The 23978-nt window shown below is 40.5% G+C and overlaps 1 protein-coding gene across 6 annotated transcripts in view; it reads left to right on the plus strand.

Annotated features, from left to right (window-relative positions):
• The window catches only part of MIDEAS (mitotic deacetylase associated SANT domain protein), a 50903-nt gene extending 34999 nt beyond the window's left edge, over positions 1-15904 (plus strand). For 5 of the 6 annotated variants that reach the window (XM_057366261.1, XM_057366245.1, XM_057366236.1 and 2 more), the window contains 11 exons: positions 304-627; positions 1586-1931; positions 2356-2422; positions 6828-6970; positions 7816-7919; positions 9304-9379; positions 10532-10620; positions 11750-11899; positions 12104-12283; positions 12676-12875; positions 14175-15904. In XM_057366261.1, coding sequence (XP_057222244.1) covers positions 304-627; positions 1586-1931; positions 2356-2422; positions 6828-6970; positions 7816-7919; positions 9304-9379; positions 10532-10620; positions 11750-11899; positions 12104-12283; positions 12676-12875; positions 14175-14382 — 1887 coding nt within the window. In that variant the 3' untranslated portion in view covers positions 14383-15904. Of the gene's footprint in view, positions 1-303; positions 628-1585; positions 1932-2355; positions 2423-6827; positions 6971-7815; positions 7920-9303; positions 9380-10531; positions 10621-11749; positions 11900-12103; positions 12284-12675; positions 12880-14174 lie in introns of those variants that run through there. The other variant, XM_057366280.1, reaches the window with a different exon arrangement.
• Positions 15905-23978: the final 8074 nt, after the last annotated feature.

A 23978-nucleotide genomic window follows, 5' to 3' on the forward strand; every position in this document is an offset into this window, starting at 1 on the left:
TTGAAAGTTATGCAACAGGACACAAATTCACATGGAAAATAAAATGTTAGTACATAGGTAGTGAAACAGTTCTTAAGAATGATGTATATAAGTGTTTTAGCAGTTGAGACTACAGGCAATCCTCAAGTAATTCTATGACATTTTAGTAAGACTGAAAAGTATTCTTTTTCCTTCAGTAATGCTTCCAAATGCATTTCAGTTTGTAAMCTCATTGGGAAATTTGATATACACTGAAAGTGAAATGATACCTGATTTATTATGTAAGTACGACAGAACCTTTTAGGAATCTATTTTTCTTCTCAGGAGCTGGATAATTCAGAGGAGAAGAAGAGTGTGCTGGTAACAGCTCCAGGACCTACTGCAGCTTCAAAAAGTGTTGTGGAATTTGCTAGTTCTTCACCAGCTCCCAAAAAAGCCCGGGAGGATAACAGCCTTGTGCCTCTTATCATTCCTGTGTCTGTGCCAGTGAGAAAAATTGACTTGCAGAGCCTTGAAAAGGAAAAGTCTGAGGATGGAAAGCTCCAGAGAGGCCAAACAAACGATCGAGCTCCTTGTGAACGGAAGCCTTCTGTGATAGTCACTCGGAGGCGATCTAATCGTAATACTAACACGGAGACCTTGAGTCAGGTATGGATGAACTAAGGAACCAAAGATGAGCCAGATCTGTTTGATTTAATTACACAGTTAGTAGCCATAAACTTTTCTATTAAAGTTGTTTGATATCAAGGCTTGAACTTAGAATGTATGTAGTCTGGGAATCTTTTKCATCATAATATTGCAATATATTTGGGCATTGCTGGCTTTTCATAAGATACAGCTAATGTTAGCATAGCCAAGCAATGTCCCACTGAAGTCAYTAAACAGTGAATAAAGCCAGATGGGCAATAAGACTGGAATTATTGTCTGGGTTAAAAGTGCATTCTTCGTACATACATAGATACTAATAAATTCTAAGTAGTGCACATACTTCTTTATGTGAATAAAATCAAAGWGAAGATTTATTCTCATGGAATTGAAACCTTTTACTGAGTTCTGAAGATCAGTACTTGATTTTTCCCTTGCAATGCGGTAGTGATGAGTGGGTGGGCTGATTTTTTTATTTTCCCTCTCTTCTATCAGAAGTACAGTGAGAGAAATGGCAGGCATCTGGGAAAGTTTCTATGCATTTAAATGCTTGACCACATAATAAACTACTCCTATATTGTCTTCTGTTCTTTTACCACTATTTGGTGTCACTGTGTAGCTGTATCAGGGTTTTGGTGTATCTGTACCAGGGTCCTGCTGTGCTCTTTTGTTCTCTTTTAAAGCTGCCATGAAGGTTGACCAGATATACAAGTAGTTCTTGTAAAATATAACTTCATAATCACATGAGCTGGAGCTGCTGCTAATAGTTCCTGTGTCCATTCCCTTCCATTCCCTGTCTTCTTCCTCTCACTTTTCCCTTCTGCTAGTTGTTGAGACATCCTCCAGTTGTCCTATCCAAATTTTGATCTGCCCTAAAAAAATGTTGTCACCACACTGAAGTTTTTCAAACAACCTGAGGTTTTAAAATTAAATTAACTGTGTAATTATTTTTTTCTAATAGCATGAAGATGCTGTTCCAAAGGATGAAGCAGAGGGCTTCACCCGGAAACCAAAGCAGCGGCCGAGACCTGAGCCACTCTTCATACCACCAAAAGCTGGCACCTTTATTGCACCACCTGTTTATTCCAACATTACTCCATATCAGAGCCACTTGCGGTCACCTGTCCGTCTGGCAGACCATCCTTCGGACAGGAACTTTGAGCTACCTCCTTACACTCCTCCACCAATTCTCAGCCCAGTGAGAGAAGGATCTGGGCTGTATTTTAACGCTATCCTCTCTACAAGTGGTCATTCGGTTCCACCTCCAATGACCCCCAAAAGTGGTCACAGAACTCTGCTTAGATCAAGTAAGTTTCACTTTAACCTTCCTTTCCTGCCTAATTTCTGCAGGAACTGCAGAGCATTAGGAGGAAGATCATGCCCTTAGGAGGCATGGTTGTGTGAAACTGGGGCTGCTTCATGATTGTTTGTGGGGCTGGAATAGAGGAAATGCGGTGCTGCTGCATCTGGGCATGGATGTTCAGATGCGTTCACAAGCAACCTGCAACACCCCCTGCTGACGTTCTTGGGAATGGARAAGTGTCAGTAGAGTGTCAGTATCTTGAACCAAGGGGACAAAGGCAAGTTCGTAGTCATCTTAAACTCCTTTACTTAGACTRTGGTTACCTTTTCTGAGAGATGGACAGCTCTGATTCGATTTGCAAGCTGCGCAGAAAAGCCATCTCAGATGTGAAGCTGAGCTGTCTGAGCAGTTCTTTCTTCTCCTTGCAGATAGTTCAGAAGTTACTCCTCCGATTCTTACAGTGGTGGGGGAAGCCACTCCAGTCAGCATTGAACCGTAAGTAGCCAGCAGATTCTTAGTCTCTTAGTAAATGTGCTTCTTTCCTTCCTCCTAAACATTCAAGCAGCTCCCTGTACAGCCAAAGTATCTCTTAAAAGCATTGAAACTATTCTTATTGGTGACTCAAAATMTAAGTTGTCTTTACTAAAAATTACRCCATATGATAAATAATGTTTGTTTGGGCAAATGTAATTCTGGTGATATTTAACTGCTTTCTATTACTGCTCATCTGTCTCTGGGCTGAAATACTATTAGGTAATCTAATCTAAAGGTGAATCTGTCCTGTGCTGTTGTATACGAGCACTACTTCCTATGCTSTATGCTTGTTTTAGGGTGGGATGATGATGCTCCTTTAGAGGAAGGACAGAATGCAGCATGGAAAACTGAAGTTAGCTCTCACATGGGCTGTCACATCMCAGATGTGTCGCAGCAGCTCAGCTGTGACGCTTCACTCCCTCCTGGGCGAGCTCAGCSTGAAGGCGCTACAGCCAGTGGCATAATGGGTGTGTGCCCTGAGCTAATGAGCCTTGTTAGTCTTTAGCTGGCTGTGTGCTGGGAAACTTCAGACATATGTGGACACAGGGAACACAGCTTGGAGATACTGAAGCTGGAATTGTGAGCTTAGGCTGGTGCCAGTCCTGCTAAACCTGAGCAGAGTTGCAAATATCTCTGCACAGCCTTTGCAAACACTCTGGGAGCGTTATCAGTTCAAGCTCAGCGCTGCAGAACTACAGCAAGGTAGTCCCAGGTCATTATTATACCTAGTTAATAAACTCCTGGAAATTCTAAGCACAGAGATGCATGGCATGGAAGCACCCAAAGACATAAAAACACCCACATGGCTCTGCATCAATGACTGTGCAGTCAGGAATCTCCACTCTGCAGCATATCCTGTAACATTTGAGATATTGGACTCAAATTTTCCCCAGATAAATACAAGTCTTCTTTTGCTCTTTAATAAAATGGTTTATGTTTTAAAAATGGACTGGAGCATTTGCTGACAATCTTTTTGTTATTACCCTTTTCCCATTCTGCCTTCCTGTTTGGCACTCAGTTTTCTGCACTTGTGGCAACRGACTGTCCTGAGCAAATGTTGTAATCGAGAATGAACATAGATTATTCTTATCACTTTTGCAAACTTCCTCTAGACTGAGCCCATTCATTGAAATAAGCACATTTTTTGTTGTATAAATTTATTTTGGAAATTGCCTAATTCACCTTTTCCCTGTTTATCAATTTCATATTAATCCATGGGAATTTCTTGAACAGATATTTTTTGTGTCCCTCCCAGGTCTTGATCTTTGACTTCTCTATGGTGCAGCTGTCTTTGTTGTGATTGTTGGATTAAATTGCTAAAGTTAATGACATAATGGTAGTTGTGATTTTAGTTGAGTGTGAAAATTTTCAAATTCATTGCTGGAAATTTGCAACCACAGTAACTTTGTTCATTTCCTTTTGCCAAAAGGGAGTGGTGTGCAGAGTTGTGTTAGTCTATTCTTAACTCTTACTGGACAGATGCTTATGCAGGTAGATAGCTTTTAACTTTTAATTGCAATAAATTAATAATCTGTTGTCATTCTGTGTTTGGCAGCACTGTTGTGGTCAGTTATGTGGACATATCTTCCTTAAAGAAAATACGACAGGAAGCACTTTTTTTTTTAAGAAAAAAATGCTTGATTTGCTTTGTAGTCTTGGCAGAAGTCGACTCTTAACTTGTGATTACCCAATATAGTGTTCTTAATTGCTTGTGCTTTGCCAAACCTTCTGCTTATGCTTCTCAAAAGGTTATTTAATTGCAGAGATTTAGATAGGAAATGTGATAATGAAGCTTAATTCTTTGTGAAGTGGTACAATAGGCAGCTGTTGTCACAGATCCTTGTGTCCTACTGGTTTTGTAGTTGAGTTACATCAAAGTCTTGAAGTCACCCCTTAACTATGCAGCCTTAAATATAGCTGTGGTGCATCAGCTATGAACTGCCTTCCCAGTTCACAGCCTCCCTTCTGGATGTTGTGACCCTCAGCTGCCCAGTGGGCATCCCAGGAGCGCTGCTGGTGCTTACAGGCAAGAGCTCTTGTACTGAAATYTAGGCTTCACAGTGGAATAACAGAGCTTGAATGGATCTCTGGAGATTATCTGGTCCAAGCCCCTGCTCAGAGCAGGCCAAATTTAGCTTACCTAGGTCAACTCTTGCAGTGGAATTCTGATTTTGTTTGGACATTGAAGGTATGAGGTGTAATTCRTAGTTTTTTTCTAGTCCAGAGATGTCATATTCCAAGTTTAGCATCAAAATAAAAAGCTACTTTCAAGAAGGCCCACATTCTTTCCCTCCAGATTTTCCAGTTGTTCTCAAAAGTGAGGTCAGAGGAGTCTGTGTCCAGATGAGCAGCACAAGTGAAGGAAAAATTGAAAACTATATAGTATTAAAAACAGACTTGTACCAGTAAAATACTCAAGATCAAACTTTGCTGTTCTTTGGGGTTTTTTGTTCCTCATGCACGTTCCACTTTAGTGTGCCTTTGAAATGTAATTACTTTTGGGAAGCAGATCCTGAAACTGTTAAAACCAGGGGCATCAGAGATGTGACATTTTCAACTGCTTTATTTTTTCCCTGCCCATGGCTGTGATCTGAGGTTTGTAATGTCCCTATTGCTTTACCTTCAGCAGGTATTGGAGAGAGTGTTTCTGAGGAAAAAGATAGATAGTATATGGCAGCCTGCCCAAAACTTCCCTGCTTACATCTATCATGTTTAATGTCATCTTGCCATCACCGACTGAGATGAAGTTAGCATCAGTGTGTGCATCTAGCAGGTTCTGAAGGAAGGAATCCAAGAAGGAATCCCACCCCACTTGTGTTGAGCTGCTGCTGAATGGGTGGTGAAGTTGGAGCAAGTGTACAGGGCAGTGAACTTCTGCATTGCTTTGTTTACACATCAACTGCAAACWGTTCCCCTTAAGTAGATCTGGATCTGCTATAGATGCAGAAGAAATAGTTTGCAAAATCTCTTTTTATGTTTATGAGAAGTCAGTCTCATTTTTGAGCACGGGCTTTTCCAACACATGACATCTCATGATGCAGGTGCTTTATGAAAATATYAAAATGATGAATTAGGTGTAAAAAGAAAGAATTAAGGTGTTTGCTTCTTCTTCCATACCCATTTCCTCCCTTTTGGTACCACAATCTCTTAAGACTTCAAAACACCCTATTGAAACACTTGGTAGTATCTCTCTGGATTTTTGTACAGGTTATGTGTGTTGTTTCAGGGCATCCCCACAGCTTTTCCAAACTCTTATTTTCATAATATACATGCCAGTGTAATTTCAGAGGATGAGAAAAGTCTGGAGGTTGGCATTTCTCAGACATGCACTAGATCATGCTTTGTCTCTGGTAATTGTGCTAGGGAGGTGGGGGGCACCAAGCCAAGACTGGAGAATTATAGCAAACCTTGCCCTGGGTAGGGAGTTTTACCTTTTTTTCTAGTGAAGCAATATCACAATTTAATCATCTTGCAGGCACTGCCTGATCTGCTCTCTCCAAACAAGGGCTTCTTTCTCTGTGCTATGTCAGGAGCTAGCAGTGTGGTGCTGGTTGGCTGATRCCTGAATGAGGGACACTTCTGCATTGAGTATGTGGTAGAAGAGTCTTTCATTAAGGGTTCTTAACCCATCTCTGTTCACAGTCATGTTTGCTAGTACAGAGTAGAGTCTCTGGGGATGGTCACTTGACTTAAAGCAAGTGTAGTGCTCTCTGGGTTGCATGTAGTGAAAAATCTGTCTGCTAATTCAAATAGAAAAGTATGAGATTATTGCTAAAAGGACAGGATTTGGGTTTGGTACAAAATGAGCAATACAGGTTTCATTGTTTATATTTTTGGTTTCAGTTGTTAGAAAGAGTACCTAGAAGACACCAGTKTGTGTCAAGATCATAAAGGACCAAATTCTGATCCTGCTTTAAATGGGAATTTGGACCAGATGGCATGTTTAGSTTGAAAAAGACTTTTAGAGACTCTGGTTCAGTCACTGGCTGACAAAATGTTAGTATAAAACAGGCTCACCTGTCTTCTGCCTTTGGAGCAGGCTTGCCATAAGAGGAGCCTGTGTGACGGCCTCTCAAAAAGTGATGATTATTGGAAGCTAGCAACTGTTCTTCAAGCAGCTATTAGGGGATGCTAATTTACATAGTTTCAACCTATACTGATAAAACAATGGAAACTGGTAATGGATGCAAAACCTCTCAATTTCTGAGTTATTAATGTAACCTACAACACTATTGGTATTACATGCAAAAGCTTTCTGCATTTGTTTCTTCATTAGTGTTTCTAATAGAGATGGAGACTTCCTGGATATTGTAAAGGGGGCCTGACTGCAATGTTTTTGACTGCAACCTTTTTTTCTTCTCTGCAGGCGAATAAATGTAGGAACTCGCTTTCAAGCAGAAATCCCATCACTCCAAGACAGATCTCTRGCAGAAGCTGATGAACATAAAGCAGAGCTGGTGTGGCAGCCKTGGGGTGACTTGGAAACCAACAGAGTCACCCAAGAGAATGGTAAGAAGGTGGAAGGCTGGTAAATAGGACAGAGTTGTCACAGTGGTTGTACGGGTAACCACATATCTTACTGCAGGCATAATTAAAAATCTTTCAGAGCTGCCAGTCAAGTGTCATGTGTGAGTGGTCTTGAAAACAGTTTCAGGAGCAAAACTTGTTTATCAGATTGCATGTATGGAGCACAGGGAGACTGAAGTAGTTCTATTAATTGTGAGAGAACTGGGACTATTGTTTCTGTCAGACCAAGAGCAGCCTTTTGCTCAGTGAAGCTTCCTTGGTTTTATAAACATTTGAAAGCCACATACACTCAACTCCTGTATTTTTGAGGGATGTTCTAGACATAGTATTTTGAAAAAATCAGGTTGTAGACAGAAATCAGGAAGAGGAAGCAGGAGTTAGGGCAGCAAGTAGCAGATTTGGGGAGCTGTCTGCTTTTGTTGCATGTGAGTTGTGGCCTGTATAAATCCTGAAGGGAAGAGGAATTGGGCAGGTGTGGAAGAAATATTTCTAATGAGAGAGAAGAAAGGGCTTTGTGAAATGGAAGTTCACAATATAAGGAGGGATTCAGGAAATATCTGAGGTGAAGGGAGGTGGGAAGACATTATAGGAGCGACGAGATTTGCAAGAAACTCCATGTGTAAATTGTGCTGCATGACCTTGCAGTCTAATGAGCTCTTGGGTCCAAATTTGACCCAGATAAATTTGCAAGAACATTCAGTTTCTCTGAATTTTACTTTCTGTTTTATCTAGTCCTTCTTCAAAAGAGCTAATTAATCATGCAAATCCTGTAGGAAACATAATTTTAATCTTCTTTTCTGATTTTTTTGGTACCCCTGTGGAAATAGTGGAAAACCTGCTAGCTGCTGCCTGTTCAAGCATTTTTCCTGGGGCTGGAACCAACCAGGAGCTGGCGTTGCACTTCCTACATGAAGAAAAGGGAAGCATTCTGGTGAGTCTGTCCAGCAGTTCACCTTGTGTGGTCAAAGATGTTAAGGAAGGTCAGGTAACTTCTTACTCCTGAGAAGACAGCCTTGCAAATTGCTTTCAGTGCATCTGGTTCCCACTGTTTGGTGTCCCTTGGATGTCCCTAAAGTGGGTTCTGCCTGATGTACAGTACCATGTGCACTTACTGTCTTTTATGTTTCCAACTTGGACGTGCTTGGCTTTTTAACAGACACACTAACGATCTATCAGGGCAAGTGAGCCAAGACTGCTAAATAAATCTTAAATAAAATAAATAAATCTGCCTGGGAAGATTACCATGTTGAAAGGAACATTAAGAGGCTGGGGCTGAAAGCTGAGACACTGCAGTATCTTGCTCCTCTTTGTTTCGGTAGATCAATTTGACTTCTCTGCCTGTGTCTATAGAACAGCTGTGCTGCTAATTTTGTATCAGTATTGTAAGATATAACATGCTTTCATTATTGCCCTTCGACACCCCTGGGAGGTAATATCAAAGAGCAGAGCAGAGCAAATGGCACAGGTTTGTCATCTTTTTATAGTTCTGTGACTTATTTAACCTGGCATAAACTAGCCTTGTGGTCAGGACTATCCCACACTTGCCTGGCTGCTTGTTTCCTGTCCCCTGGCACTGACACTTGTAACACTGTAKGGACTTGTATTGGAGAAGAGATCAAATAGAAAGCGATTTTTATGTGTTAGGCTTCTGCCAGCSCATCATTGTGAATACTGCTGTTGGCATTGGGGAGGGGCAGGACTGCCTGACATCAGGAACTCATTGTTCAGGTGGTTTAATCTTCCAGTGGAAGCACGACTCTGCTGTCTCCTTCCTACTAACTTTGAAAGCATTTCTGGTTTAAATGAAAACTAAAAAGTAGCTTGAGAGATGGGGATTTTGTGTGTGTGTAATCCTTCACTCATATGACTGCTGTTTTGTTTTGAAATATTGCTTAGTCAAGTGAGATCAGGTCACAACGACTTAGATGTGTAAGACAGGAATCATTTAGGGCAGCAGTTGTGGATGTGTGTATTAACGAGAAGAAACTGATGCCAGGCCTTTGTGTGTGGAATTAGCTCTCTCCCAATRTCCTGGTGATTGTGTTAATTCACAGATGTGAAGCCTCAGCCAACTACAGATACCTGACAGTGTTTCTGTAAAATTTAAATGCCATTAACTGCCGAGAATGTACCACTTGCCTGTGGTACCCAAGACTAGGTGGGTAGTCAAGAACATGATTTTTAAAGTTGTCCCAAGTGGTAAACTCTGCTATAGTTCTTTTCARTTAGCTTGCAGAAGGGAAAGGAGTAACAATTGCCTGTTCTTTTTATTTGTATCCCAAACATTGAATTAATTATTTTACTTGTGTTCTTAGGGAGCTCTGACCAAACTGCTGTTGGAGAGGCCAGTGCGACCACCTACCCACCCTCTGGCAGATTATCACTACACAGGTTTGTTAACCAGAACAATTCTGTGCTGCCTTCTTATCATACAGGAATTTCTTTTCCTTTTCKGATTTGTTGGGGTGCTCTGTAACATTATAAGAAGATTAAAAGACCAGTCCTCTTTTGTAACTCAAATKATGGCATGCCAGAAATTTTGCTTTTGCAAATCATGACACTTAAAACGTAAGAAACACTGCATCCTTCTGAACATGTTTATGTGTGCTGTCATATRTATAAGTTCTGATTTCCTTTATGGGGAAAAGGGAAGGCAATCCCTTGCACTGAACCACAGAGAATGCAGGAAGATAGCCAGTATGTACAAGAAAGGCTATGGTAGCCTTAGAATCTCAGCCTCTCCGGTAGGAKTTTCCAGGGTGGAGTTAAGCAGGGGTTTTATGGGGAATAGTTTTCAAGTTTGCTGAAGAAGCCTCAGCTAACTGTGGATACCTGTCWGTGYTTCTGTAAAATTTAAATGCCATAAATTGCCTTTGTAGTCTTGTACCTAATTAGAAAATAGTCAGTTGTGTGACAGTCACTTCAGTTGGTCTAGAGTGACCCAAGCCACCTGAAAGACYGGATATAAAGTGGTAGAGAGACATCTAATAGCTGGTGCCACAAAGCATAGRAATTACATTTCTTCATTTTTATACATTCCTACTGTAGTGGTTGGCAAATATTACTTGAATAATATCTATAAGCAAGGAGAGGAATATTTGAGGAATACTGGAGATGTAGCAAATGTCAAATACAGGGGATTTTTTTGGGGAATTGCAGGGGATTACTGCTGAAAGAGAAGATCCTGTACTTCTGGCCCACCATTTCCCTTCTATAAAATCTTATGATTGTGCCACCATGAAGTGTGTCACTTCACCTTGTTTGGGCAACATCTTAGTTCATCTAATTGAATGGTTTTTGYAAGCTGAGTTAACCTGTGGTGATGAGTATTAGGTCTAACACAAAGGAAGTGTTGAGATGAGAGCTGAGGTGRAGCAGTAAGGGAGAACAGCAATTTGCAGTTTTGCTGTAGTAGGTTCGAGGAGAGACTGCACCCTTACATGTCTGCATTGCCCTTATTTAAGGCAAACATGAAGAAAAGGTACTTAGAAGAATAAATATTTGAAATTGTATGGGCTTCTGTTACATTTTTTTCCCCTACAGGATCAGACAAGTGGAAAGTTGCCGAAAAAAAGCTATTCAACAAAGGCATTGCAATCTACAAGAAAGAYTTCTTCTTGGTCCAAAAGCTTGTAAGTTACTTTTTTTTTTTTTCTTTACAGCAGTGATACATTCTTACATGTTTGTTGAACATTTAATACGAGAAGTTCAATCTGGATTTTTCTGAAACCTCAGTTTTAGGGATTAGGTCCTGCACTGAAAAGATGTCAGAGAAATGTCAGCATACAGAACAGCATAAAATCTCACAAGGAAGCTAGAACAATGGTGTTTGTTTTGCTGTTGTTGTTTATTTAACCTTGGTACTTAAATTGCATTACTTTCATTAGTCCATGCTGCACATATCTCCTCTGCAGAGCACATTTATAGAGTACTGGCAATGTTTGGCTTAAATGACTTGCTGGTAAAACTAAAAAGAAATACATCTTTGCCACTGATGGAGAGACCAAAGAAGGATATGTGAAKGATGCATCTTTTAAATCTCTCCTTCCAGTTTTGTGTCAATGTTAGTAAAAATGATCATTCCCATATTTTGATGAGGTAGGACATGTCAGCAAGGGGGAAATCACTGAAGGAAGGTGCAAATCCAGGAGCTACATACATTTTTACTGAATAAATTTGTCAAAGGCATTTAATTTGCAAAAGCTCAGAAGCTAAGAATATATTCCCAAGCTTTCAGAAGCTACAGAATATGTAGATGGCCACCAGTCTGTACTGGTAATTGTCTGTAATATGCCTCTGAAATGCACGTGGCCAAAATGGGAAATGGCTGCAAAMCTTCACTTCCATTTTTGGATCGGTATTCTGGTCTGGTCTTCTCTAAAGTGTTGCTGGAAAATAAAGCTCCCCCATAAAACTGAGATGCTGCTGTCAAGCCTCATAGCTCTGTTAGAACATTTCAGAGGCTAAGAGCTGCATTRCACTTACCAAGYTCCAGGTTCTGTCACCTTTACATTAACCAGCTTTTCTTTGGAAAGTTTGTCCTATAGTTCTCAGTGAATAACAATGGCAATAGGGGATGGGCTGTGGGATGAGGTGTACAGGCCAGTATGACATAGAAAAGGAGGGTTGAACAGCAGCTGTGGTGGAACGGAGACTATTAAGGAAAGAAAATACTAAGTGTATTTTTTACACCCTTAGTAATTATATATGTATCCTTAAAATCATGTAATGCATTGGACTTCCATGTTTTTYAAACAACAGATAAAAACCAAAACAGTGGCTCAGTGTGTGGAATTCTACTACACATACAAGAAACAGGTGAAAATTGGTCGGAATGGGACCTTAATCTTTGGGGACATTGATGGTGCTAATGAGAGATCCATGAAAGATGAAGCTGAAGTTGATATCAAGGTAAGTAATTTCCTGAATTTCTCTCTCCTCTTTTGGGCTGTGGTTTGAAGTCTTGCATATTGTCCCATTTACTGGTCAAATCAAAAGCACAAACAATCTGGCTTCTCCACAGGAGTCCAGACTCACAAACTTGTGTCCTGTGTCACATAATGACAGTTATTTACAGACACCAAAATTAACAGTTCCTCTRTCTTCTTGGTGAAGAGTTCCCATAGGTTTGCACGTGTTCTTCCTCTCAGAAGGGACATCTTCAGTGAGGAACAGGGGCATATGGAGGAGGAGGAGGAGGAAGAGGAAGAAGAGGAGGCAGAGGAAGGGTTGGATAACAGAAAGAGGAGTGCAGATGCTCTGAAAGATGAACAGACACTACAAGATGGTGTAATAGTAAGTGCTGCATTGTGCATGTTGTGCTTTCTATGCCACCTTCACTCTGCAAATAGTTTAGAAAACAGGTGTGAGCAGTTCCAGATGCAAAAAATTTCCATCTCTAACTCTTTCCAGAGCAAGAGATTGGGCTGAGGTASCTCAGAGTATTACTACCAACAGACTCTGTGCTGTGATGGGAGAACTGGGATGTGTAAGATGRCAAAATGCAATGTATTCTTTGTGGCTGGTGCACATAGAGGGCCATGATGGAAATGTCCTTGAAATAACGTGATGACTTTCTCATTAAATAAAACTCTTGTCTGGAATAAATAAAGCACAGCCACTGTCTTCCTTCTGGTGGGGGTGGGTTTAAGTGTCACTTTGCCTCAACTCTTCTCCTCTCTGCAAAGGCCAACTATACCAATATGAGGAATCAGGAGACAACTGTCACGGGCAGAATTGGGAGGAAGCCAAGGGAGACTACAKTGAAGCCTCGAAAGCCTATTACTGCTCCAGTGCAGAGGAAGAAGCGGAAACAGAAGATAAAATCAGATGCTACCAGTAAAACACAAAACACAGAAAACACATTTCCATGTAAAAAATGTGGCAGGTAAGAGCAACTCTGCTTCCAGCAATAGTCACAGAATCACAGTGGGGCATCTCCTCTGGTAGCTTTTTCTCAAATGAACTTTCCGTCTTTCTGTTTAGGCCATAGGCACTGGCAATAATTTTAGTGACTTACTGCCCCACTAAGACTTGCAATTTAGGGACTGGTTTTCTTCAAATGGCATGAGACACCACCTGCGTTTCAACTATGTACAGTATTTGATAYTGAACTGCACTTTCAAGCTGTATTGGCCCTCTGCAGTGCTTGCATTTTTCTATGTATTTGCTAGATCACATGTTCAGAACATGGTATAGACTTAAGAACAGTGGTGTAGAAACACAAGACAATACCATTGTTGTAGCAGCAGCTTTTAGGCCAGTAGGTACATAATGCATCTGGTTAAATTTGCAGCTGTCTTTGGTGGATGTCAAATACATTTGTATTTCTTCACACTGTTCTAGTAGTTTTTCTGAGTTTGTTGCCAACAGAATCATAACTGCCAAGAAAATTAAGYTCCCTACATAAGTTGCTTACTCTTAAAACAAGAGGCTTGTAATACCAATGCTTATTCATTTATTGAAAAAGATACCAAGCTAGGGGATGGCAAAAAATTGCTACATCACCAGAGATGTCATAGATTCCTGCTATGGCTGGAACTTTTCTGAAGGCACCCTGTCTCTGTGCCCACGGGGAGCATGGGGCATTGGAAAGGGCAGTGCTGTGAGAGGTCAGGCAGTTAGGATTTCATCCTGGCCTCTGACAGAAGACAAACAGACAAGGATTCTTACTAGTGTCTGAATTTCACTTGTGCCATTCGATGCAAAATCCAAATAGTTAATGATGGAAGGTGGAGGAATAGATCACAGAAATGTAAAGTCAGAAGGAAAAAGCTCAAGTGTGGACAAGGCCCAGGTGTGGCATTGGGCCAGCATTTGCCTCCATACTTATTGTATTGTTGCAGCACAGGGGAATGCCTGGAAACCAGGGTCCTGCTGTGTTAAGAAGCACATACATAATTCAGATACCAGCACTGTCCCTCTGAATTCAGAGCTGAATGACAAATGACCGCATTAAGAAATGAAGTGAGCGGTCTGAGAGTGCTCAGGATCTCCTGCTAGCACTCCACCTCATGCTGGCACATGCTGAGTGGAGTTTGCTGTAGATGCTCTATCACARTGCCAGCAGGAGTTGTGGAGCTGCAGCTCATGAACTTGAGGCTGGAGCAGCAGAGGGTCGTTTGGAGAAGTGATGAGGGAGGCCACAGGAGAGGCCAATGCTAATGTACATCTGTGCCTTCTTCAGGGTGTTCTACAAGGTGAAGAGCCGCAGTGCTCACATGAAAAGCCACGCGGAGCAGGAGAAGAAGGCGGCAGCGCTGAAGCAGCAAGAGAAGGAGGCGGCRGCGGCCGCAGCAGCTCGAAGTCAGGCCCAGCAGGAGGAGAGCAGCGACAGTGGCAGCAGCAGCAGCGGGAGCAGCAGCACCAGCTCGGATGAAGATGGAGAAATATAGCACCAGACCAGAACTGGAGGGAGTAGCAAGGCTGGACCCAACCTCTCTCTGGGTGGTCTCATTTTTTTTTTGCTTGCACTTTCCTTACCTGAACCATGAGGTTTYGGTTTCAGTGCTGCCATTTCCTCATGCCACATGTTCCACTTCACCTTGCCAGTACTGACCAAGCCAGAATGGTGGACAACAAAATTTGTTTCAAAATTCATGGATTTTTTTTTAAGACTAATAAGATTTCTATTCTATTTATAATGAAATCTGAGGTACATAATAGAACAATGTCACCTGCAGTGGAAGTAAGTTCTCTAAGGTCAGTCAGACCTTTCTTTTTGTTCTTGTCAGGAATCATRGTAGTGGGACTCTAGGATATAAAGGTTCCCAGACTGGAGCAAGAAAWTGAAGCTCTGCACTGAGCTAAGTGTATCCAGTTACTGTGACACTGGTGATTTCTAGTTGTTTCCTTTCTCAGCAAGTTCTTTTGCTTTCCTGATTTTCTTTCTGAGCAGTTATTCAGGCAGACAACAAGTTTTGTGGAATGATGGTGTGCACTTTTGACCTCTGTTTCACAAAAATGAAAAGTGGGATGAGAAAGACACTCTTCCTTTTGAGAGGAAGTTTTACTCTTCAAATGGAAGTCTGAGGTCATTTATCTTACGGCATTAAGAATGTAGCAATGGATATAAAAATACCCTGTGGGATTAGAGTAGCCACCAGCCTTGCCGGTTGTCTCATCTTGGAAAACAAAATAGTCTGCCTTTGATTAACTTAAAGGAGTCTGGGYTTCACAAGTGCAATTTGAAATGAAAACTGCAGGTTTTGAATTTGCATATATGGGATCAAGTTTGTTTTGTGAAAATGAACCCAGATCTTCTTGTGTGCTGGATTGTGTGCACCTCAGAAATGGGAGGAACAGACTTTTATTTTCAGCAGTGATCCCTCTGTGAAGGTTTYTGCCTCTCAATATCCCCTTCTGTCTTGTAGCAGCCCTCATTTATTCCTTGAAATTGCCATCATCAAGCTTTCATGGTGGGGCTCTAGTTTCCCAGATCGTTGCTGTCAGGCAGTGTGTAGRTGCGGGAGAAGCTTGTTCCCTGTTTGCACACCAGGGGCAGGGCAGCGCTGCCGCTGGGTTGTCTGGCCGTGAGCCGTGCTCTTTGCTGAAAGGATGACTCTTCCTTCAGARCTGACACAAGCTAAAAGCCCAAAATGTCTAGCCACCAAAAGCTGCTGGTGAAAGAGAGTTAAGAAGAAGTGGCACAGGTGACAGATGTTAGATTTGCACAGGATTGTTCTGTACATCTTTATAGCCTGCATTCATCATTATTTTGTAACGATGCAGAGAATCACTCGTGTTTCATGGCCAGCTGCTCCCAGCTGGTATTCCAGCTGCCTCCCTCCATGCAGTCCTTTAGGAGCAGCACTGACCCCCAGCCTCCTGGGTGCTGGCACTGTGTCAGAGCAGACAGTACTGAAGGAGCTGATCACTCCTGCCTTCCCAAGCAGGGATCCAAGAGATGTTGTTGTATGTGAATGAACTACAGAGTGTGCCTGACTGACAGATTGACTTTTTTTAATCTTGACCCTTCCAGCTGCTAGATAAAWTCCTTGTTAACTATGGAAAGAGGCTTTTAACTCCAGCAAGTCATCTGGCAGTCTTCTTGCCCTGAAGTTTTATGCAGCCATGATGGCTTCACTCTCTTGTTTGGGAGGCTGTGTATTGTACCATGTTTGCTTTGACATATCTATGCCTTTGCATAAAATCCTTTTTCTGAATAGCAGAAACAGTTACTACTCTTAAAAAATCAGTAGGAGTATCATTAAGGACTGCACTCTTTGCAAAGTTGACACTTTCTCCTGTGAGTGTTCAATTTTCTGTCAAGATTGTGTTTTTCATCCCTATCAAAATTCAGTTTCCTTCCAGCATTTGGATGACTATTCCATGTTCCTACATGCACRGGTCTTGTTGACTAATCAGGCTTTGGAAGCAGATGGCACACCAAGAACTGTTAAAATCATTCAAAAACTGCAAAGAACTAAAAGCTGCTAATCTTTAAAAAGAAGCTTAAGCAAATCAGTCTTCCTGTTAAGGGTTTCACTGTTGATTGTTATCTTTTTTCCTTTTATAAATTGGAAAAAATGCTTGTCAGGCATTATCTTAGGGCCCTTGGGAGWGAAGCTTTAGCACACTGTCATGTGGGACAGTAGGTGAAGCAACTGCAAGCATTATTATAGTCTTCCAAAGGCCAGATCTTTCACTGATTCTCCGTAATATAGGAAACAGATAGAATTTTTTCTCTCATCAAGGACAAGCCCTTGAGGTGCTGATGAGAACAAATCAGTGATTTTCTTTACTTGCATAAAGATGTTGTGTATATTATACCCTGATTCCAGTACTGATTGTTTCTCTCCCATCCTGCGATGGTAGAAGAGAACAGGAAAACTGGACACAGTCTGTCACTGGAAGAAAATCAGAAAAGGGCTTTTTCTGAGGATAATCTCTGTAACAACTGTGGGTTAGCGGGACTAACCACAATCAGGTAAATGTGCCAAATAAGTGGCATCAAGTGGGAATGTTTCTGAGCATATTTCCAAATTGCTAGTAGCCACCAGAAGATTTCTTTTCTGGCATGGTAATAAGGAAGACAGCTCCTTTAAGTGTCATCTTAAAAAACAAACAATTAAAACCAAACCTGCTGCTCACTGGCTTACAGTAAGAATTTGGAATTGATCCTGCATTTGAATTAGATCCTGCCTACTAGCAAAAGTTGGCAGAGAATTGTTTTTTAAAAAAAGAACAAAACCAAATCCCAAACAACCAACTCCCAATTTCTGTGTACAAAGCATTTGAATGGAATTTGTCTAATGTGGAATGAGTTATCTTCCTATTCTTAGTGGGGGAAAAATAACTTGAGGGCCTCTTTGCTGCAGCATAGTGTTAATTTAAGGTTGTGTTATTCCAGTTACGATTTAAAGAAAAACCACCCCAAACAAACAAAATTCTTGTCAATGTTAGGTTTGTTCATGTTTTAAAACTCCTTATTTAAAGCTCATTATTTCCCATTGTTTAAAGCCCTACTGACTGATCCCCATTTAGTATAAGGGTTTGCTGCTAATTAAAAAAATGGGCAGTAAAAAGTAATTAATTTGAACAAGGTGTCTCTTTGCTCCAATTTTTATATGGGAACAAATATAAGATCTATAGACTGCAATTCTGTAGATGTGTACTAATAGATTTGCCTTTTACAGTGCAAGGTCAGGCTTCAGGTAGTCATATACCCAGGAGTCRGGTGGCTGTATTTCAAAACCATTACCTACTTGAGTTTTGATGCCAGCATTGGGCATCATGGAGATGCAGCGACAGGCCCTGATCGTGTACTTCTGCCTCTGCTTCTGTCTGCCCTTTACAGACAGAATCAGCCTTTCAGGTTTGTGATCTGCATGGGATAGCATCTGAGTTTTGTAAGACTGTGTGTGTATGTAATTACTGGATAGATGCATGCACTTATGATGTGTATCTGATATAGCTGCAGGTGTTTTGCAATCTAACTGCAAGAACAACTCCGCATTTTAATTTATTTCATGTTTGTCTATTTACTGATACAGGTGATGGTGTCAGAGAGAATTTGGCTCTGTAAGTTGAAGGCCAACAGAATTTCACTCAGCTGTGCAGGACCGTGGCATTTCACTGGCTAGAAGCAGGTAGGGATGTAGCTGCTTAAAGGCAGGGCAAAGATAGAAATTCAAAASCTTTAAGGTAACTCATCTGTTAATCCAAATCTAGACAAAGTCCAGATTAGCTAAAAATACTCCGATTTATCAAGCTGAGGCTTTTGGTAATTTTTACCATTGCAACAAGCTTAGATTAAAATCACCATTCAAAAAAAAGTATTTCCTAAACCACAGATGTGATGGGGTGTGTGTCTCACTCTCAGCAGTTACACACTTCTTAATTCTCTTTCRGCAGACTAGAAGGTTCCTATAGATGCATACTGTATTTTAAAGAAATGGGAGTAGGAAGGACTATAGCCATAGGAGTCTTGTCTGCTTATATAGTGGCACATTTAGTGCAGTCCTTACCTCTGCCAGAAACCTTATTCTRATCCACATTTTCCCACACAAACTTTCTTCCTGCTTTACGTTCTGATTTATGTCTGGAAGTTAATAAAGCTTTAAAGAGACAGAGAAGCAAGTCTAGAAATCATGTTTGATTTCTGTGGAGGTGAGTTTCTATGTAAATTCCTCACTTGGGTTCAGCTTCTTTACTTTCCCTCCTTCTCTTCTGTGTCATGTTAGGAAGACACAAACTTTGAATCCCCAGCTGTCTAAGGATCTTTCTTTCCAAGACTAAGATTCCACTGACAGCTGAGCCTGAAAAAAACCTTAACTTCTCCAGATTAGAAGACAACATATATTTTTATAGAAATGTAATTGTGTATTTTAAAAAAGTTTCCTGCAGCTTCTCCACTTGTATTTTTCCCCTTGTAGTTCAGATTTGATATAAATGTTTGTGTTCATTCTTTTTATGTTCTGTTTTAAAATTTGTAGTCAAAGCTTTGGTGTACTGTACAGGAGCAGTCAGCCTTTGTAATTACTGTATAAATGCTTTATAATAAAGTATATTACTTTTATTTTAACAAGTAAGCAGACACTTCCTTTTGTGTGTCTGCTGCCTAGGGCACCTTTTGAAAGACTGTTACATGTTTAAAATGTACATATATAAATATATTTACCTGTTGCTGTACAGTTGTGATAGACTGGACTGAATTTATTTTTTGTGTGCTTTTTTATAAAATATTAATACACTAAAGGAAATCTTGCTGATGTGATTGTAATGTACTATGTAACTTATTTACTTAATATCCTCTATATATCTAAAAAACCTTTTATTAAATGAGGTTTAAAAATAGTTTCATAGCTGAGTTTTTTGATGGTATGAGGGAGTGGCCAGAGGTTTGTGCTGGCTGTGATGCACAGGAGGCTGTCACGAGTCCTTCTGGCTGTTCTGCTCTCTCTTCATACTCACCTGTGTTTTCCACAGCCACYCCCGAGGCTGTTTGTCACCTCTATCCTGAGACAGGAGCCTGCAATGTGTTTTAAGTCTTATATCCAAGAAAATACCTGGCAACTGTGGCTGTAGAGACCAGAGAAAGTGCAGCTCCACTGCTTTACAGATGCGTTGATGGTGTGTCTCACTCCAAGCCAAGCACCCTCCCAGAGAGCTGGAAACAACCTTGACAGTGTTAGGAATTCCTGGGGAATAGTTCTAGCTATGCTGTGCTGTAAACAAAACTGGTGGGATTCTGACACTGCCTGAAACAACTACAAAGACAGGGGGCAGAGCAAAGGCATCATATAACTCAGTATCTGAGGGACCTGCTTCAGTTGTAGATCATAGTGTGTCACACTTTCCAACATGACAGAGTTTGAAAAAAGTTTCAGTAAATACTATCTTAAAGGCACTTACCTGTTACTTGAATCTAAGGAGGTTTTTTTAACAGATTTTGTTACATAGCACATATTTTGTTTCTGCTGGCAGTAGCTGGATCTCTTGCTGTGGATTTTAAATATGCTTCCATCCATCCTCAAAATATCTTCCTTCTGTTTTGGAATGTAACCTTTTAGCTAACTAGGCTACACAGATGTTCTCACACCTGGTGGCATGATGTCTTTAAAACCTACAAATGCTACATAAATTAGATGGCAGAAACAGGTATCAGTGCCTGACTGCTCTCCTGTGAGATTGCATTTAGKATCTAAGGCAGCACACCTACTAATTTATGCTGACATTTTAATTTCAATATTCTTGGCAAAGCTGGCAGGGAAGGAGAAAGACTCAGCCCAAGACAAGAAAACACAAATTTTCTTCACCTCAGTATAGAAGTCCTTGTTTTAGTTTAGTCCTTTACCTGTGGCTGTTGATCAGCAATAGCATTTGGAGAAGTGGTATTTTGCTTGGTGTGCAGAAGAGACAGGGAGCACCGAAGTCTTCACTTAAGATAAYAGGCCAGAATTTTAAGGCTTTAAATAAGGCATTTGCTCCCCTGTCAAAGCCAGCTGGCAAAAGTGATGAAGTTTAGTACTTTGTGCTAAAACTGTGAGGCTGTGCAAACAAACCAGGGACAATCAAAAAAACCATACATTTTGAGCATTTTAGGTTCTATCTTTTTTAAACTGCTGGATCTAAGCCCAAGCTTCTGGAAGTTATTTCAGCTACTGAAAGAAATCTTGCAAAGCATTTCAGTGATAAGTAAGCTTTGAGTTAGTGGTACTGTAAGGAGTTCTGCAGTAATTTCCTATGTATTTTCTAAATAGCATTAGACCATCCTTGTARGATGCTCCTCTTGTTATTACTGAAACCTGCTGTGGGCTGTGGGGTAGAAAGGGTTTTCTTTACATCAGAGTTTTGAAATTACGTTTCAGTGACACAGCCTACTGAAGGCAAACATTTATATTAGAGAAGCTTATGAATCAATTAGCCTTCCTCTGTCTGAATTCAATGGAACTTACGGTATATTACTGTTAACAGAATTTAAATTCAAAGTGAATTAGTAATTTTGTACCTGAAGAAAGACTAGCCATTTATCTAACTTATTTGGATTATTTTCCCCATGTAGAAATAGTAGATTTTTCTCTTAGGACCTAAGAACAAATTGTGACAACCAATGTCTTAAAAGATTGAAAAATATTTATGTATCGAATGACAACAATCACAATATACCAGCATTTTTATAGCCTTAAGTTATTCTCTATTCTAAAATGTAGTGGCAATAAGGAACCAGCATTTGCATGCTATCATACTATAAATACATTGCTCCCTGAGCAGCTAGGAAAGTTTAATGAGAACAAAATTTAGCTTCCAAACACTCTTCACAAGCTGAACTATTTCATTACACATCAGCTAAAGACATTTGTATAAAAAAAGGTTATATTATTTTTGAACAAGTTTCACAGAATAACATTTATAAACATAGGCCTAAATAATTTAAACACAGCAAATTCAACAGCTTTTCATGCTACAAAATTAATGTATACAAAACATAGCCAAAGGGGATGTTAAAAGTGCTCTCTTGCTTGAAGGTTTTTCTAGATGAGCCTACTTCTAGTGTAACCTGAGTCAATGCTGGCTCTCAGGTCTCTTCTGTCATTTTTCCATCAGTTCTCAATAATCACTGCATACACATCAGCTCTTTGAAGAAAGSTGAGCATGCCAACAAGCAAGCAAAAAGTCTAGCTATATCCTACCAGTACTTCAATTTTAGGATATTTCTCTAAGGAATAAAGTGGATGCTCATCCTCCGTAATTTCACTGGGAAAAGCAGAATTCCACATGGCTTGCACATTTTACATGGGTGCTCTTTTCATCCATGAATAATAGTGTGCTTACTTCGTCACTGGATTGGTGTGTGATTGGTGGTGTGATAGGGAAAAGCAAAGTGTACAAGTGAAAGCCAGACCTTGCAGCACCTCACTCCAATGTCCCTGTGGGTGCAGAGGCCAATTGTCACTGTCACCTTATACACAACATCATGTAGCACCATCAGTATGTAAACCAGCTGTTTTAATTCTACCACCTCTCTATGTCTTCCACCACATCCAGTGCATAATTTTAAAGTGCAAATTTAAAAATTTAGGGAAACTTTACTTTGGACAAGAAAAATTTTGACAGGGGTTGTTTTTTTTCTTGAGAGTAATCACGACTCATTAGGCAAAGTAAGGTTAAGTGAAGCTTCCAGCTTTCAGATGAAGTATCTGCTGACAAACAAGGTGCCATACTTTATTCTTTTGTTACTGTATGTTTCAATGAGACTGACACATAGTTTTTATCAGAAGAGTTTTAAATTATATGCTAARACTGGATGGTCCCTTCCAATAATAATTTTGTTACTTTTTTGGTGGTATTTATAATGCAGCCCCCAAAGAAAAGAGCTAGAGCATTTGTGCTGTTTAATATGTGGAAAGCACCAATGCCAATAGGCCAYACAATACACCCAGCTCTACCACCATCTACAATAGCTCTTAACTTACTCCCATAGGTGTAATCTCTATTGATCACTGACAAGAGCCAGGAACTGCTGCTATCCCTCACAACTTGTCAATGGAGCTGTGTTTTGTTCCAATCACCACAACGTAGTCAGAACACTGTTTCTCTTCTGCTCTCAGAATGCCCCAAAATAACCAAAGAATATTTGCAGTACCTAACACAGCCTTCAGAAATGTACAGACTTATATTTAGGCATTAAAAAATCARCCAGCAGGATTACTTGGCATTGGATGGGCTTCTCACTCCCTTTTTCTCCTGTCACAATCATGTGTGGAGCTAACCCAGCCATACACACACACCACTCTTGCAGATGTTGTGCTGGGAGAGACTAGGTACAGAGCTTCAACCACTTTGTGTTGTGGCCAAGACTAGGAGAAGAGCACCACATGGTCTATTCTGAAAATACCTCCAAATACAGACATGAATTTGGCATTTCTGCTTGTTGGGAACATTCATAAGGCAAGTTTTGAGTCAGTCAAGCTCCAGCTCACATTACCCACACTTTAACTACAGTTGTCAAGGGCACAGCCAAACCCAGGAGGGGCCAGGAGGGCCTAAGTGTGCTACAGGCTCTGTAGTGCTCAAGCACACTCACTTTGCCAGGAGTGGCTGGCTGCAAGTGAACAGAGTGGCTGCTGGGCTTCAAARGACACCCATATGAAATGGCTGCTGACTGTGGACACTCTCCTCCATGGTGCTTCTTGGTCAATGCTGCCTTTACTGATGATAAAACTAGAATGTTTCTAAAAGAAGTAACAAACGAAGTTGTCTAAAACCAGTGAGCTAATTAACTAAGAAACCAGTTTCTGGTAGAGGGAACAGCTGCCTGGAAATAGTTTGCACTGGGTGAAGAATGTCCACAGYTTTTGCCATTGTGCTCTTGGTCTTATTTTTAGTAATGGATCTAATGGATCTAAATCAAACTCAAACCTCTTCAGCAACTGCCAATTTAAATTGGAATRCTTTAGAATTCCTCTAATAATCACAGATTAGGTAGCAATATATTGAAACTAAACTGTGATTGTTTTGTAAACTACTTCACAGTGTTCACTTAGAAACTGATTTGAGAGAATCTTCTACTACAACTATACCTGGAGTCTGAGATCAGTACCACTGTGCTCAAGTTGCCTGGGCCGATTCTACCATTTAATTTCTGAGCTTTATTTCCAAGATTTCAACTTCTTCCACACCTTCACAAACAAAATAATTAAGAGTGGCATTCTGCCCCATCCCTTCTATACCTGGGCTGGAACCAGCAGATACACTTCTTGCCACTTTAAYTTAAACAAAGATGGTACCACAAATTAGATGAAAACTTGTTAAAAAAACAGAAAGGAACTGCAGAAAAATCTACTCAAGTGACTCAATCTATTCTTCAAAGAGAAGAAGAAAAACCATACTATTGGCATCCCACTGTGCAATCAGGTATGTCCTCATCATTGTTTAATGCTTTTCACTAGAAATAGCCACATAAGGGGATTTTATAAGCACTGCAATATAGCACATTCAGTACCTCTTCAATACTTTTTTTCCCAATGCCCACTTTCTGTCTCATCTC

Source organism: Malurus melanocephalus, unplaced genomic scaffold (genome assembly GCF_030028575.1).
Source record: "Malurus melanocephalus ecotype Western Australia unplaced genomic scaffold, MMel_1.1 scaffold_2, whole genome shotgun sequence".
Lineage (NCBI taxonomy): Eukaryota > Metazoa > Chordata > Aves > Passeriformes > Maluridae > Malurus > Malurus melanocephalus.